Source organism: Choristoneura fumiferana, chromosome 29 (genome assembly GCF_025370935.1).
Source record: "Choristoneura fumiferana chromosome 29, NRCan_CFum_1, whole genome shotgun sequence".
Classification (NCBI taxonomy): Eukaryota; Metazoa; Arthropoda; class Insecta; order Lepidoptera; family Tortricidae; genus Choristoneura; species Choristoneura fumiferana.
In genome coordinates, this window is record NC_133500.1 from 1,876,635 (window position 1) to 1,893,590 (window position 16,956).

At 37.8% G+C, this 16,956-nt stretch overlaps 2 protein-coding genes and 1 long non-coding RNA gene across 3 annotated transcripts in view; all 3 read left to right on the forward strand.

Moving 5' to 3' along the window:
- LOC141444306 (uncharacterized) overlaps positions 1-10,532 on the forward strand; it is a 99,401-nt gene extending 88,869 nt beyond the window's left edge. The window contains exons 2-9 of the mRNA XM_074109834.1: positions 2,947-2,968; positions 3,768-3,812; positions 4,519-4,566; positions 6,053-6,073; positions 6,475-6,540; positions 7,849-7,884; positions 9,103-9,159; positions 10,369-10,532. Of these exons, the coding sequence (XP_073965935.1) occupies positions 3,774-3,812; positions 4,519-4,566; positions 6,053-6,073; positions 6,475-6,540; positions 7,849-7,884; positions 9,103-9,159; positions 10,369-10,467 (366 nt within the window). The 5' untranslated portion in view covers positions 2,947-2,968; positions 3,768-3,773 and the 3' untranslated portion in view covers positions 10,468-10,532. The remainder of the gene's footprint in view (positions 1-2,946; positions 2,969-3,767; positions 3,813-4,518; positions 4,567-6,052; positions 6,074-6,474; positions 6,541-7,848; positions 7,885-9,102; positions 9,160-10,368) is intronic.
- On the forward strand, positions 889-2,514 carry LOC141444310 (uncharacterized). The gene is made up of 3 exons (XR_012453161.1): positions 889-916; positions 1,431-1,478; positions 2,474-2,514. It is a non-coding gene; the product is annotated as an uncharacterized lncRNA (long non-coding RNA).
- Positions 10,533-11,840: 1,308 nt separating the features above from the next.
- The window catches only part of LOC141444055 (uncharacterized), a gene marked incomplete in the record, with an annotated part of 8,961 nt that continues 3,845 nt past the window's right edge, over positions 11,841-16,956 (forward strand). Inside the window, 4 exon segments of the mRNA XM_074109490.1 lie at positions 11,841-11,937; positions 12,524-12,583; positions 12,925-12,981; positions 15,122-15,142. Of these exon segments, the coding sequence (XP_073965591.1) occupies positions 11,875-11,937; positions 12,524-12,583; positions 12,925-12,981; positions 15,122-15,142 (201 nt within the window).

The following is a 16,956-nucleotide window of genomic DNA, read 5'->3' on the forward strand; positions in this document are numbered from 1 at the left end:
CAGAACATTTCTTTCTTAACTTTATAAATAATTACACTAAACAGCGAATAACAAACGTATTGTGTTTTTCAGATTGTACGTATACATTTTATTTTAATAACTTTTTTTATAAGATGGGGAGCAATAGAGCAAGCAAACGTCTAACTTTGGAATAGTCTTAACTGTGGAACTTCTAGTCACAAAATGTCCTGTTCATAATAGGACAGATCTTTCTGCTCCCGGCTCCCGCGGGTGTCGTAAAGGCGGTTAAGACCTGTACCACTACCATGAGTTTACAGGGACCGTACTTGATAGCGACGGCGTAAATTATTTGTATGGAGAATTGTACAGCGCCTCTATAAATAATTTACGCCGTCGCTATCGAGTACGGTCACTGTAAACTCATGGTAGTAGTACTGACAGAGGCCGTATTGCGTAATGTTTCTGACGCTCGCGATCGCAATCAAATGACAGATTTCGCATACAAAAACTGTCATTTGATTGCGATAGGCAATACGGCTGGTTGAAGCTGTGGTGGCCTAGTGGTTTGACCTATCGCCTCTCAAGCAGAGGGTCGTGGGTTCGAACCCCGGCTCGCACCTCTGAGTTTTTCGAAATTATGTGCGTAATTACATTTGAGATTTACCACGAGCTTTGCGGTGAAGGAAAACATCGTGAGGAAACCTGCACAAACCTGCGAAGCGATTCAATGGTGCGTGCGAAGTTCCCAATCCGCACTGGGCCCGCGTGGGAACTATGGCCCAAGCCCTCTTGTTCTGAGAGGAGGCCTGTGCCCAGTGGGACGTATGTAGGCTGGGATGATGGTGGTCCTTGATAATATATAAATAATTACGATATCCACAGCACTTAAGTTTTGCTTATTCTGTTATTAATTTAACATTTTTTTTAGCGCATTGGTCCTGTCAATTCGGCTTTCGTAAGTACAGTAATTTGTGAGCGCAACAATGGGGAATCCCACCTGCCAACTAACGCGTCCAAGATGGTGTTGGGGCTGCCGCGCTGGCGCGCCAGCAATGGAGCACAGCGCCTCCTCATGATGGCGTGGAAGTCCGTGCCGTGAGCGGCGAACATGGCCGAGACGCTATACCACGCGCCATATAAAGCTGCCTAAAAGTTCATTACTTAATACTCAGTTTTGACGCATTTTTGAGATACATTTTTTATGCGACGTCTTTACGTTACTCCCGGATTTATTCGAATCGCTTAACGGTATAGTGCCTATTCAATTATTGGAATTATACCTTTATAGTTTTTGTGGTACTAGTCGGGGCAATGAACTTTTAGGCACAGTTAGGCGGCGGAAGGTATACAGTGCCGCTGTAGCGCCTGTAGGCTGTTTTTTTTTGTATATTGTTCTAACGCAGGTAAGAACGTTCCCCAACTATAAAATTTCACTTAGGTATGTTATAAAATCCTTGTGTTTGTTTTAGAAAAAAATCCAGGATGTAGTAAGCGAGATAATGAATAATTTGAAAAAAGTAAGTATCCCGTTTGGGTTTAATTTATAAAAAATTTAAGCGTCTTTAGTTGTTTTAGGGCAAAATCGAAAGAGACAAAACTACTTATAAACATAAAGGAAAACTACGAGGGGATGAGATCTCTAAAACAACAGCAAGAAATTTTCTGTGAAACGCAAAGAAAATTGCGGACAAAATAATGGTAGTAGTTAGTTGTACATAATAATATTAGTTATTTATTACAAATGCGATACTTTGTTAGTGTGTTCGTTAATTTTAACGCTAAAAAGGCTAGCGGCTAAGGCCGCTGAGGTAATGAGATATCTGAAATGAGGTACGTTCTGCAGAATGAATAGTTTTAGGAAATCCTGAAGATTCAATTGAACTGCCAGCCATGATAAAAACGAGTATATATACAAATTTATAATAGAACCGAGAGGAGATAGCGGGACGACCTGAGCTCTTTTTTTTTATTCAACTGGATGGCAAACGAGCAAGTGGGTCTCCTGATGGTAAGAGATCACCACCGCCCATAGACAACTGCAACACCAGGGGGATTGCAGATGCGTTGCCAACCTAGAGGCCTAAGATGGGATACCTCATCATCATCATCATCATCAGCCGGAAGACGTCCACTGCTGGACAAAGGCCTCCCCCTTAGAACGCCACAATGAACGACAACTCGCCACTTGGGATACCTCAAGTGCCAGTAATTTCACCGGCTGTCTTGCTCTCCACACCGAAACACAACAGCACGCTGCTGCTTCACGGCAGGATTAGCGAGCAATCTTTTCAGCTCGATTGGCAGGTGCATGCTCAGGATGGGGAAGAATGGCGAAGAAAGAGGAGGCCTTTGCCCAACTTTATATTAGGTACAGACTAGGTACAAAAAAATACAAATAAACAAAATTAATTAGAAAGCCCCATAGTAAATTAGTTACATTACATATCAGAAAAAATACAAAGTTTACGCAATTCAGTACGGATGAAGTCAATAAAGTGTTTTTCATTTTCAGGAAACAAATATGTGGATAGACTCCGAAAGAGATGTAAGTCTTACATTTATTCCGTTTTATAACTTTTTGGTACTCTTTCTTTAACTTTTAATTTTGGAAACGTACTTAACTCTACATTTGACAAAGTTCTAAATTATTAATTATATTGTTATTAATAATTATATTATTAGATAATCCATTAAAAATAGATATAAACTACAACTTTAATCACTAAAAATAACAATTATTTCCAGTTGGTAAGTAAAATTTTCAGCCAAAACATAGCAGCGCATTTATTAATGGCATATTTTATCTTAATTGTTCTTTGAAAAATAATACCTAAGATTCATCAATCATCAAAGCATTAAATTTAAGACTCGTGTTTAAAAAGTCAAAATATCTCTATTCGATTTAGTTCATGAGCCGTGAAATAAATAAAATCATTAATTTTATAAGATACTTCCAACTCAAATATTACAATTATATTTCTTTCAGTATCTCGACGTAGTTTTATCCGTAAGTATCTTAAAGGTATAATATTTTAGACGACTTTATTACATCACTAGCTTATGCCCGCGACTTCGTCTGCGCGGATCTAGGTTATCGCGCGGTGGCACCCTCTACCGGAATAAAAGGTATCCTCTGTTGATCCTTGGGGTTCAAACTACCTATATACCAAATTTCATCAAAATCGGTTCAGTGGTTTAGACGTGAAAGCGTAACAGACAGAGAGACAGTTACTTTCGCATTTATAATATTATAAGCAGGGATTAGCTCTTAGGGTGACATTGCGTGCGATGATGGCAACCGCGACCTGCGACCGCGACACACGACACACGACCGCCGACCCACTGTTTTCCGTGAATATGAAGCACTGACAGACGCGTCACGCGACTGAGTTTATACTAAGCTATGGGTCATGGCACCCTGTAGCATTGTGTCGAGTGTCGCTTATACATACAAATTTAGCATGCATGTATTCGTCCCTAAAATGTATTCGTTATCGTATTAAAATACCAGCACCGATCAATTTTTTAACAGACTTATGAAGAAAGAAGTGGGTCTAAATTCAGTCCAATTTAACTGTACTTTTTACAGTGGATTGTTATCAAGAAACGTGTAGGTAAATAAACTATCTTAAATGTATGTTTTTTGAAATCTCGTAGTACGAGTAGTACCAATCTCGCTGATTCTTCCTTTTTGTTAGTTGTTACAAAGGTGGTCTATAATAAATAAATTAGATCAGCAATAGGTGTAGTTCATTCGCATTTTAAGTCTGTTAATATAAGTAACATGTGGTTGTTTTAAATTTCAGGGTAGCATGGGATTATTATATGCGAAACTGAAAGATGTATTAGGCGTAAGTAAGGGCGTAAGGGGGGACTTTTTTAATTTAATTTAATTTTTTTAATTTAATTTTCTTGGTAGCCAATTAAAAACACATTGTGCTCAACTGCCATCAGTTCTTCGAGCAATCTTCTACTCCTAAAGCGTTTGGTAATTTGGCAGTCTGGCTTGGTATAGGTACGCTCTGCTTTCAGAGCATGACATGATTGATATGAGTGCGTGTGAGCTAACTTTGGGGGCGGCAGACGTGAGCTTGCCTTCGGAATCCAATAGCTTAATGGTTACTTCACCTGAAATGTATATTTCAGTTTTTTTATTTTTATTTATGACGGTGGAAGCATTCTACACTTCCACTGAACGTAGATATAGTTAGTGTTTAGTTTTGTAACTAAGGGACCCCATACGACCCCATCAATAATACAGTTATTATTTTGTATTTTTTCTTTAATTGTATACTGTAGTTTTTAAGTATTTTATTTGTAATTATTTTATTTTGAAAAAAAATGACTTTCTGCCAAGTTTCTTGCGGCGCATACTTCTTGGCAATGATTGTCTTTCCGAAAGCGCTGGTAGTTTAAAAAATGACGTATAAAAGTGCCCATTGCCGCCTGTTTTCTGAATAAATGATTTGAATTTTGAATTTGAATATATAGTTATAAGTTTTCATTATACTTCTAAATTGGCTATTTCATGTCTAATTTCGTATTTTATTCCTTCAGTTATCCGATGTGAGAACATTATCAGACCAAGATCCGAAAGTTCAACTGGTACGTTTATATGCTTCTAATCATTATCACCATCATCCTCTCCGGTTTATCTACGCCCCGCTGCAGCACAGGTCTATTTTTAGTATAAGATAGGTTCGGTTGTAGTTCCCAAGCGAACCCAGCTTAGATTGAAAACTTCACACACACACCATTGTATAACTTCGGAGACGTCTGCTACTTACCTAGTTTGCTAACAATTAACTAGGAGTAGAAGTGGTCGCCATGGCCGAAATCGGTCGGATCATCATCATCATCATCATCAGTTTGCTAGAGGGTTTCCTTCACAAGAATGTTTAAAGTAAATTTCAGACACAGTTTCGTAGGTACATAAATTTATTTAAACAAAATTCTGAAATGCTCCAAATTTTTAATTTAGTATAAAAAGTAATAAAATCATGTATCACTGATTAAATAAGTAAATGAGTAGCACTATCATATCCATTATTAAGGAACTTTATTATTTAGTGTGAAGTGTCAAAACGGCTGTACTGTACTGAAGCTATAGAGAGAGCACGAGAAATACGAACTTTTCCTATAAAATACGACAGAAATCCATATATGCATTACTTCTGTAACTAGTTGTTTCTTTCAACAGAAGTCTTGATTATATGTGATATTTATGAAAAATTCCGACAGGAAACTTCCTAGATGGTAACTTGGTTTTAATTCTAGAGAAACTGTATAATTTTCTTGCATTGTTAAGAATGTTCTGCAACGTGCGACACTAATAAAAGTATAAGTAACCCAAAAGATGAAAAATAAGCGTCACCACTTTTTCTTAATGTTCAAAATTTGTAACATGGCAAACCTCTGCGGTGCGCAACTGGCCGCTTACAGAAGAAAAAAAATCTAAATTCTAAATTATTGATACTCTTTTGTTTTTTCCTGTCATTGGCTCTACTATTTGAAATTAATTCGAAATTAGATTTTCTTTACAAGAAAATACTAATTATTCACTCGGTGATAGCTATTTCACTGACTACTACTTATAATATAAGGGCTGCCACTATTGCAGGTATTGTAAATATTATTATATCTATTTCTAACATTTATTTCTTGAGTAGGTACATTTTGTAAAACCTAATCCTCTCGTTTAGCTCTCTTTCGCTGGTCCGACACTAAAACGAGGCTTGGATGGGTGCTGCAAGCAAGCAGTAAAGCAGGGTGTTTCATTCCAGCCCTTCCTTTTTCCTGCTGAATCCAAGTCTTCATCTCCACTTCCTCTCCGCTCTGCTGCCTCGGAGCAGATCGCTGGCGCTACTGGACGCTCCGCAGCTTCCTAACACACTGCCTTGTTTCCCTCCTACTTGTCCTACGAGTCTCAGGCCAGTGTATTTTTTTAACCTATCTACAAGAAGAGCAGTGCTGACTGAAATAATTGTATATATTTTTCTTTTGTATTATATTTTTATTTTGTAACCACATGCCTTTTAAGTATAGTATAGTAAGTATCAGATATGTATATCTATTTTTTTTTTGTTTTCAGCTAAATGAAGTTACGTTCGCTGTAAGTAGCCTAACATACTTAATTTTCTGAAAAGAATTGTTGTGGGCAACCTAACGCCGAGTTTTTGACTTACTTACCGGGTCTCACGAGCGATGCTGCGGGTAAAGACTAGTACATTTATCTGTTACAAATGTTCTAAGGACCTCCAAGTTCCGTTGTAGTGAGAATTGGATGTCGTATTGTCTAATAACAGCATTACGATCTTGGCGACCGTGACACACGACCGCGACCCACGACCGCAACCCACTGCTTAGTAGGAAGCACTGACGGATGCAGGCGATCGCCTTACGTTATTTTTTTTCGCGTCTCACGCATTGCCACCGGAGGTGCTAGTTCGAATCCTCTCTGGCGATTTGAAAATCTTTTTTATTAAAAAAAATCTATTAAAATACCTTTTACAGCAAGCCCTGTCAAAAGGTTTCACGAAGTTGCGTGCGATAGTTACAGCCGGAACCAAGTATGCAAAGGTACGTATATCATAAGGGGGCACCGAGCTTATAGCGCTGATCACTCGTGGATATGGGGGAAGGGGATGGGGGGAGGCGTGGCGGCTCAAGATGGGTTGGTAAGAACGCGCGCGTTTTTAAGTATTTTTTTCGTATTTCTAAAACAAATGGTTCTCCACCGCTTGGGCAAAACATTTTTCGCAAATGTTCCATTTCCCAAATATCGAATTTCTCCGAAACCATATTATTTTCGGAACTTGGCAAGGGCCGCCCGGATTGCTACCACCATCTTGCTCGCTAATCCTGCCGTGAAGCAGCAGTGCTTGCACTATTTTGTTTCGGCGTGGAGAGTAAGACAGCCGGTGAAATTACTGGCACTTGAGGTATCCCATCTTAGGCCTCTAGGTTGGCAACGCATCTGCAATACCCCTGGTGTTGCAGATGTTTATGAGCGGTGGTGATCACTTACCATAAGGAGACCTACTTCTTCGTTTGCCATCCAGTCGAATAAAAAAATAAAAAATAAACTTTCATATTACAAACCTAACCTAACCTACTGTGCTCTATAAAACCACAAGAAAACATATAAATATTCTGAGAATTTTTTTTGGTTTCGAAGTGATAGGTAAGTACTTGGGAAATGAAACATTTGGAAAAAAAATTGTACGAAACGGTAGTACACGAAAACAAATACCTAGGTACCTACATAATTATTTTAAATATGTAACGTGACGTGATAGAAAACCTCTTCTTCTTTTTTTCTTATCATTCAAACACTCATGACATACGATCCGCCGCACTAATTAGAGAAGACTTTTTAGAGAGATTTTTATTCTATTGAATGAACTACAAGTAATCGCGTTTCTACAGTGTATGATTTATAGAGTAAATCCTTAAATATCTTATATATAATTTATATAAATAAAAAATAAAGTTTCTACTTATATTTATAGAGTAAATCCTTAAATATCTTATATATAAGTTTCAAAACTTTATTAAAAAATTAAGTACTACTTATACTTGGCTTGGATAAGTATTTAACTAAATGTAAACAAACAATATGCCATGCGTATGCCAGATTTGGTAAATTCAAGGATTTTAAACATTTCAAACTAGACTAGTGTATTTCAATACAGAAATGTAAATGTTTAGATAGTTTAATGGGAGAATTTCAATATTTAAGACACCAATTTTATTGACGTTGTTTTGTTTACATTTAGTTACTACCTATCCAAACCACGTATAGTTAAAAAAATGCAATTAGAGACTTGCAATTTCGTCTACGCCAGTCGACAAAGTTTATTCTAATGAAAATGCATTTGCTTTTAGAAATCTGGAGACATGGACTCGTTAAGAGAAGACGCGGTAATTAGATATTTGATTTGATTAACACTAACAAAAAACCCCTGTACACACTAACATTACAAGTGCTACAATAGACTAGATTCCTAAAAATATATCTTTAGTCCGTCCGTTATATTTAAAAAAATATAACATAGGACGTTTGCTGTGCATAAATTACTGCAATGTTCGCCTATCTTTAAGTTTTCCTTTCCTGTTTAGGTAAGCTTGAAAAGATCCCTTTTAGGGATAAGTTCGCCTTTGTACTCTTTTGTTTTGTTGTTTTCTTTTGTATTATTTTTGTGTTTTACGTACAATAAAGTATTTAAATACATACATACATAGGTACGTCTGACACTAATTTACCTATAGTAGTCCACCGCTAAGAATTCAATCCTGACTCCTGCCATCCTGGTACTAAATACGTCAATGGGTTCTCTAATGTTTCGCAACTAACGTTTGGCAACCTGATTTATTTCGCAAGTTTTCATTTCGCAACTGTTTAATATCGATGGGCCCTACGTATAAGGGCTTAAGTTGGGCCCTACGTATAAGGGCTTAAGTGTAAAATCCTTACTTTACAGGACGGGCTCTCAAAGTCAAAAACTGTCGTAACAGAGATGGTGTATCCGAGACTACTGAAATTTGGCACATTAGCTAATAGTACTGTCCTTCAACCACAATTAATACATTTAAAATACGTTACCCAAGATACTTGGAGAAATTAAAAAAAAGTAATACAATCACATTACGAAGTAGTATCGGGGTAGTGGCGTTCCGCTTGACGTACAAGGACCTAAATGGCAGTTATGCCTACAGATTAAAAAAAACCGCCCCAGGATTTACCGCGTAAAAGTATCAAACGTACGTTTGGCCCTTTTACGTTAAAATTGCATCTAGTTCGGCCATTTTACGTCAATGAAAACTCGAAAAATAATTCAATAACAGTGTTTTTTGACGTCTAGGACCTAAATAGTTATACAGTTTAAAAAAACCGGGATTTAACGCGTAAAAGTATCAAAATTGCCCTTTTACGTTAAAATTGCACTTTGGCCCTTACGTCAACATACGATACCCATCGATATTTCTGAAACTGTAATTATTTCAGGATTTTTATAAAACTAACCTGCCCTAACCTAACCAAAAGGGTTCTACGCGATGGCCCTGAAATAAATCCTGAAATATTGTGGTGGTGAGAAGATAGTGATAAAATAAGTTTGCTAATACTGCATTTGTTTGCAGGACCAATATGCTGATGTTGATGGTGGTGATATGCAAGACAATGGAAAAGAGAAGCAGGTAAGTGTGTCCCAACCGTGTGTACCGGTCAACTGCGTGTCGGGCTACGCGCGTTGGGTTCTGTACTAATATCTGGCGAATGGTTTTCTGTATATGTATGATAGAGGGGAACACAAGGCAGGCAGGTCTACATAGTAATAACCATTTATTTCAGTGTAAACTTTACCCGCAATCCATTAGATCCAGCAATCCCACTACTATAATAAATGTAAAAGTTTGTAAGTCTGTTTGTTTTTACTTCATCATATCTAAACCACTGAACAGATTTAGATGAAATTCGGTATATCTGTATTTTGAGTCCCGGGAAGGACATTAGGATAGTTTTTTTCCCGGAAAATTGCATAGTTTCAGCGGGATAGTTCTACGCGGACGGAGTCGCGGGTAACGGCTAGTCGAAAATGAATTCCGAGACTTCAACAAATTCTCATGGAATTGCCAAAATTACACTGTCGTTTTCATTGACGTCGCATTAAAAACAAAAGTGATATGACTCTAAGCCCAGCGGTTAAAATATAGATTATTTCTCCTGATCCTGTGGGAATATCGGGATAAAGGTTAGCCTACGTGTTATTCCAGACGTTCAGCTTCAAATTTCATCCAAATTTATCTGTCTAACTATTTTAGCGTGAAGGAGTAACAAAGACACACACACACACACACACACACACACACACACACGCAAAGTTTTGCATTTAAAAATTTGGGGGGGTATGGCAGGGCCTTTATTTACAAGAGACATTATTTATTTCAATTATTTGCAAATATTCGGAACACAGGATAAAATAAATTGAAAAGGAAAACGTTTAGACAGATATTATTGTGCTTACTGACTCATATCATATAAGCAAACTAAATAGTCTGCTAAAGGTTGACAATAAATTCATCGGCGTACCGTCACTCGGCGAAGCGTACCTATGCCATAAACATAATATTACTAGCGTAATATTAGGTTTATGGCGTATGCCAATCAAAAATCTGCGTAAAAATTGTCGGCGAATCATTAGGTAACCAGTTGCCACCGCCGAAATACGAAAAACGAAGTTCGTGTCGTTCCGTCCCTCTGACACTTAGGCTATTTAATACGAGAGCGAGAGGGACGGTACGATACGAACTTCAATTTTCGAATTTCGGAGTAGGCCCTCTGTCATCGTGCTCGCTCCCAATGAGATAATTAACGTTGTGGTTAACTTTTTCTTCGTATCTTTACAGATAATCTATCCTGACACTCCAGGAGGTCGTAAGAAGAGACTTTGCATGTTCACCAAAGTCAGGGAATACTGCCTGCACCAAGAAAAGTCTCTGAAATAAACTCAAGTTTTCACCCTCCAATTTATATTTTAAAAACAATAATGAAATAAAAAATACCAAACAAACGTTTTTTTATTTTATTTACGGACATGCCAGAATAATTCCTGACATCTTGGCCTCAGGGATCGGAACTATTAAAGTTTCATAAAACCTACTTCACCATTATCCAGCTTACGTACCAGGCTATGTACAGTCACCAGCATTAATATCTGCCACAGCGGAGCTTGCAAAAATATCTGACACGTCCTTCCGGCCCTAGAAATAGAGTCGTATGAGATATTTATGCACGCTTGTTGTGTCAGATATTGGTGCTGGTAACTGTACGTCCTAATGCTGGGCAGAGGCCTCTTCTCAGATTGAGCGCTCGGGCCATAGTTCCGTAGGAAAATGGTATACGTGTACACAGCCTATACAGCCTAACTCTTTGGTACAATATATTAAAATTCTACCGTTTAGGTTCCGTAGTTAAAATTATAAGAACGGAATCCGGAACGGAACGCAATAGTTTCGTTCTGTCCGTCCGTAATTACAGGCATTTTACTCAAAAACTACAAACGTATTTTGATGTAGGTATAATTACTTTCCTTGTAGTCGAAATCAAAAGCAGACTGTTTAATTCGGGAAAAACACCAATATCACACTCGAAATATTCGCAATTTCGCACCCTCGCTATGCTCGGGTCCCAATTTAGCTATCTCGTATGATATTGGTTCTTTTCCTCCCTTGTTGAACAATCTACTATTTAATGGAATGTGATTTAAATAATTCAAAAGTAATCTACGGGTATTTAAACAGTGCTGAATACAAAATGATATTATAATTCGTATATGAGAACTAGCCAAGTCCGACCTTAGGCTTCATTATATTATCCTAAGTTATAAGAAGAAATGATATTTACACACAGACCGGTCTTGTACTTTCCGCATCCACCGCGATCCCGCGATCTTAACCAGGTCATCGCTCCATCATGTTGGAGGCCTACCGACAGCTCGTCTCCCGGTCCGCGGACTCATTCGAGAACCTTCTGGCCCCATCGGCCATCAGTCTTGCGAGCAATGTGCCCCGCCCACTGCTACTTCAGTCTCGCATTTCTTCGGGCTATGTCGGCAACCTTAGTTCTACTGCGCATACTTATAGATATATCATATATCTACTGTTGATGTAATAAGCCTACTTAATCGTACTCATATTTCTTTTTCTGGCGTCACTAATTTTAATACACATGTTTAACCCCTAATAGCTTATGTCCCTAATTCTGCAGCTGTAATTGACAATATAGCGTCCAAAATCGATTGTTGCAGTTGCAATGTCGACAATAATTTAATTATCAAGCTAGGTATATAATCATAATCATAATGATATTATTTATTGCCTGTTATTTCTTTACATTCGGCGAGGCAGCAAAGTATGCCTGTCACCAATCTGTTTATAATTCTGTGCGTCATTTCAGCAGCATTTGGCGATGACTCGGTAATAATCATCAACACCATCCCATCCTATATGTCTCACTACAAGACACAGGCCTCAGAACGAGAGGGCTTCGGTCGTAGCTGTTACTCGGAAATAAAAACATATTTGATATTATCTACTAGACTTTGCATAGCAACTGGCCACTAAAATTAGCCGTCTCATTCCATCGTCAGGGTCTAAACTGAGACAGCAGTTACTTTCTAAGGATCTGTTACAAGCTTCTATTTATTTTCACCTGTCCACTTGTCTATCTGTAGTCAAATCTTGCAAGTTAAATTCGACCAACTTCCAGCAGTCGGACTTGAAATTTGGCGTACCTATTTATGTAAATTGCGTGACAATACGATAATCTGGTAGTGACATCCTGGTAATCCAGCCAGGATCGTCTCCGCAGGACAGAACTCTTAATGAACGGATGGCATCGACTTGAAATTTGGTATGCGAATGCAGTTTGGATGACAATGCAAGTAAAATACAAGTACAGTCAGCAAAAAAGATTGTATTAAAGATGTTTTTTTTACTAAAAACTTATTTACTGTTTGAGCAGATAAACTGCATGTAATTTAAGTTGATTTCTGTGTTTCAGAACAGTACAGTTCACAACGAACATGACGTTTTAAGAAGATCAAGCTATCACAAACGCGGGGTATGTATCTTAGATAATTTCGCCCACTCTAGATACAAAATACGTGTTACTGCATAAAGGGCCAGTAATATTGATGATTGATGCGCCGCGCCATTTGTTTCAAACAACCAGTCTAGTGCCGTAAGGTACCTACATACTCGTGGATGTCAATGTTAACACTGGATTTTTTTAGACACAGCTACGGCTGTTTTTTTGCGTAATATAAGTCTCTAAAAATTCCTACGGAACCTTGATGAGCGAATCCGACTCACATTTGGCCGGTTTATTTATAGGTAAAGTAATTTCATTCATTTTTGGTCCTCTCAACCTGACGGCACCTTCTTAATTATATTTCTTTGCAGATTAAACCGGAACCGGTTTGCTTTAAAAAGCGCTCCTACGATCTAGATTCCGGACTCGTAAGTTTAACTTATTCTTATTGTTTAACACTATATTAATTTGTCGCTCACTATGGGCCTTATCAGAAGACTCAGAGACATTTAAAGGGCATTTATTCGAGTGTTTCCACCGTATCATTTTTCTGGACACTTTTCAGTAACAATGGCCTAATATTTGGATACAGTTTTTTAGTTACCTGGCAGAAATTGTATTGTAGTTGTATTGTAAAACTTTATTGTTAAAAAACACTAACATAACACAGGATAATAAGTTGTACAAAGGCGAACTAAAAATGAAAGAAAGTAGAAATACTGTCTAACATATAATCGAAAACAGCATCAAAATCTACAGCCAATTCGTAAAAAATGTGACCAGATAAATGAGGCGGTTCAAACGCTCGAATAACCGCCCTAAAGATCAATCAAATAATCTGCATTTTCTTGAACCAGAAAATTAACAATTATGTCGATTTGTAGCACTTGTAATTTTCGTGTCACAGCCTACGAACAGTCACAGCACGTGTATTATCTGCTACAGCGGAGCGTGCAAAAATATCTGGCCCTAGAAATAGAGCCGTATGAGACATAATAGTGTTGTAACTTTTAACATTAAACTACCGTTATTAACATGAAACTACTGTGGGACTCATGAGTGCATACTGAATTTAACCCGGAAATACTTATGTCTTAAATCTAGTTTAGCTCGACAAGTTCGAGAGGACTAGGAATTAGCCCGAAACATGTCAAGCTAAAATCGATTTAAGATGAGAGTGTGATTTATTTCACTATGTAGTCGTGTCGTATTTATGAACGCTTTGTTGTATCAGATATTGGTTCTGACTGTATAGAGACTGCAGGGCTACTACGAAACTCGAAACTCGAAGTTCGTATCGTACCGTCTCCCTCGCTCTCGTATGAAATAGTGTGTCAGAGGGACCGCACAGACATTAGACAGAATAGCCAACTGCCTTGGGGCCCCGCACACTTAAAAAATATTTAAGATGTTACATAGAGTGAAAATTCAATTAGAAAATATGCATCCTTTCGACGATTTGATTTGATTGAACTTGAAAAGAGTTGATGATCTTCAAATGGCTAAAAAGGGGCCCCGAGAATTTGCATTACCTAGGGGCCCCGATGTGGTTCATCATCATGTCAGCCGAAAGACGTCCTCTGCTGGACATATATAGGCCTCCCCCAAGGCTCTCCACTCAGATCGGTCTTGTGCTTTCCGCATCCACCGCGATCTCAAAATCTTAAGAGTCGCCAGTACGCTCGCCGCTGATCGCATTTTCATACAAAATTAGTTTCGTTCTAATTTTCAAACAACACACTCAAACAAAATAAAACTATGCGACTATAATGGGGGCAGCTATTTTGATGCTTATAATTAATTTTCGTTCATATTCAATGTAACAAAATAAAATAAGATTAATTTTAAGTTTTGTATGAGAAATAGAAATTCGTATTGTTTTTTCCGTTACATTTTATTATAACCAAACCTAATTACAAGCATCGTAATGGCTGATCCCATTATAGTTGCAAAGTTGCGTTTTTGATCCGTAGTGCTTCTTGTAAATTATAAATGTGGCTATACCCTACCAGGGTGTTGACTTATTAGAATAAGGCCTTATGTATTTTATGTTTTTTGCCAAATAAATAAATACTAAAATACTAATACTAAATTAGATGAACAAGGGACGAGGTACTGGGCTGGGCTGGGCTGGGGGGGGCTCTTAACCAGGTCGTCGCTCCATCTTGTTGGAGGCCTACCGACAGCTCGTCTCCCGGTCCGCGGATGCCATTCGTGAACGTTCTGACCCCATCGGCCATCAGCCCTGCGAGCAAAGTGCCCACTCCCACTTCAGTTTCGCAATTCTTTGAGCTATGTCGGTAACCTTAATTCTACTACGGATATCATCATTTCTGATTCTATCCCGAAGAGAAACCCCGACCATAGACCTCTCCATAGCCCTCTGAGTGACTTTGAGTTAATTGTGTGTTGTGGTTCATCCGATGTGGTTAATCCAACCCTATATATAGGGGCGAGGCATGCCAAGAGTCAGGGCCTTTTTACACCATCAGCGGATTATACCGGCGGTTCGACAACTTTGACGTATAGAGTCCTTAAGTATCTAACATGACAAATATCGTTTTTCAGGTTCTGCGACAAGTTGATCAGGTATATAAACTAAACAGATACCTATAGTAAAAACATATTTATGTTATAGAACAAGATTTTTATTGGTTACTGTATTCATCATTTAGATTCCAAATTTCAGTTCACTGACCTATATGAATTAGCCATTCTGTTATAATTTGTGTTGCCGCGCAAGTGATGTATCGGGCAACAGCTAGTACAGTCATATGCATTAATATATAGAATCTACCACAGCGGAGATTGCACAAGTATCTGACACGTCCTACCGGTCCTAAATAGAGTTGCATCAGATATTTATGCACGCTATGTTGTGGCAGATATTGGTGCTGCTGACTGTATCTATTTATAGTCAAAATACCACAAACGGGACTTATTTACCACGCTAAAAACACAAGTAAAACATGTATTTAATAAAGAACACGTAATATATACAATAATTAACAAAAATAAATAAAAATAGAACTCTTTAAAGTCGCTGCTATTGGGCAGGGTGCCCATAAGGCTGCCTGCGTTTCCTCGTTTTATGGCAATGCCAATACGTTGACCGAGGAATGAGCCGTGCCAGCACCCGAGTAATATTGTTTTGTAAAACACACGAGTAATATTGTTTTGTAAAACACACGAGTAATATTTTTTAGCGTCATGTTTGTGGTATTTTGACAAGAAAATCACGAAAGTTTATTTAAGTAAATAAAACCGTGTAAAAATTACACCGACAACGTGTGACATATGATTCAGGTTGAACTAAATCATAAACCATGTTTTGTTTGGAACAGGTTTTGGTAAGTAAATATTTATTACATTTTAAATAACATATGTTAGCATATGTACTTAGACATATCCTGTGCGATCCCTTATTTTTTTTTTGTTTGGAAAAAAATACTTTCTGCCAAGTTTCTTGCGGCACATTGTTCTCGGCAATGATGGTCTTTCCGAAGCGCTGATAGCATAAAAAGTTTTAAAGTGGACTTTAATCAAGAATTATTTCAAGGCCTAATGATGGAGCAGTCAGGCAGGTTTATCATTTTGATTTACCATTAGCGTGTTTTTAATTTTTAAATTATATCTGTTATAATTGTAGAAAGGCCATATCGATGAAAAAAATGTGAGTATTATTTATACAGACGAATAAACTTAATCGCGTACCATGATGGGACCTTTTCACTGCAAATCTGCCTAACAGATCATGGTGAAATAAATTTTTCACACCTCTCCTTCAGAAAAGTAACTTTTCCTCCCTGACGAGAGGGAGCAAAGTGCAACTTTTCTGTTCAAGGCTTTTCTAAGTATTTTATTGCAAATGCCATTTTTTGAAGTTGATAACGCCACGCAATTTTCTATGCTGGTTGATCTTTAATAATATTTAATATTTGTTTTTTTCAAGTTTCTTAATGCTCGGTGTGAAAAGTTGTATGAGCCACTCGGAGCAAAATTATTTTCATCTTGGGCGTTAACACTTGAATCCCTCATTACGCTCAGGATTCTACTTTGTAGAATTCTTCGCTACATTCTGGATTCAATGTACGCCCTCGCCGTAAATACACCATTTTGCTCCCTTGTGACACAAATAACTATTGAAAAGCTTTCACCCTGAAACACGACTGTTTCCTCGACTCTACCCCGTCAGTCAACTTTTTAGTAATTAAGTACCTATAGCTTGTTGCCATTGTAAGTGTCGTGAGTTACTTATTCAAAGTATGATTTTATGGGGTGCAAACATACATTATTGGGCGTTTTCAAAAAAAAGTAAAAATTTTACGAGTCAGTTTTGTCACGCCCATACTGGATGTACGAAAAAAACGTCGCAAAACTGTCATTTTTTCGGAATCGGAATC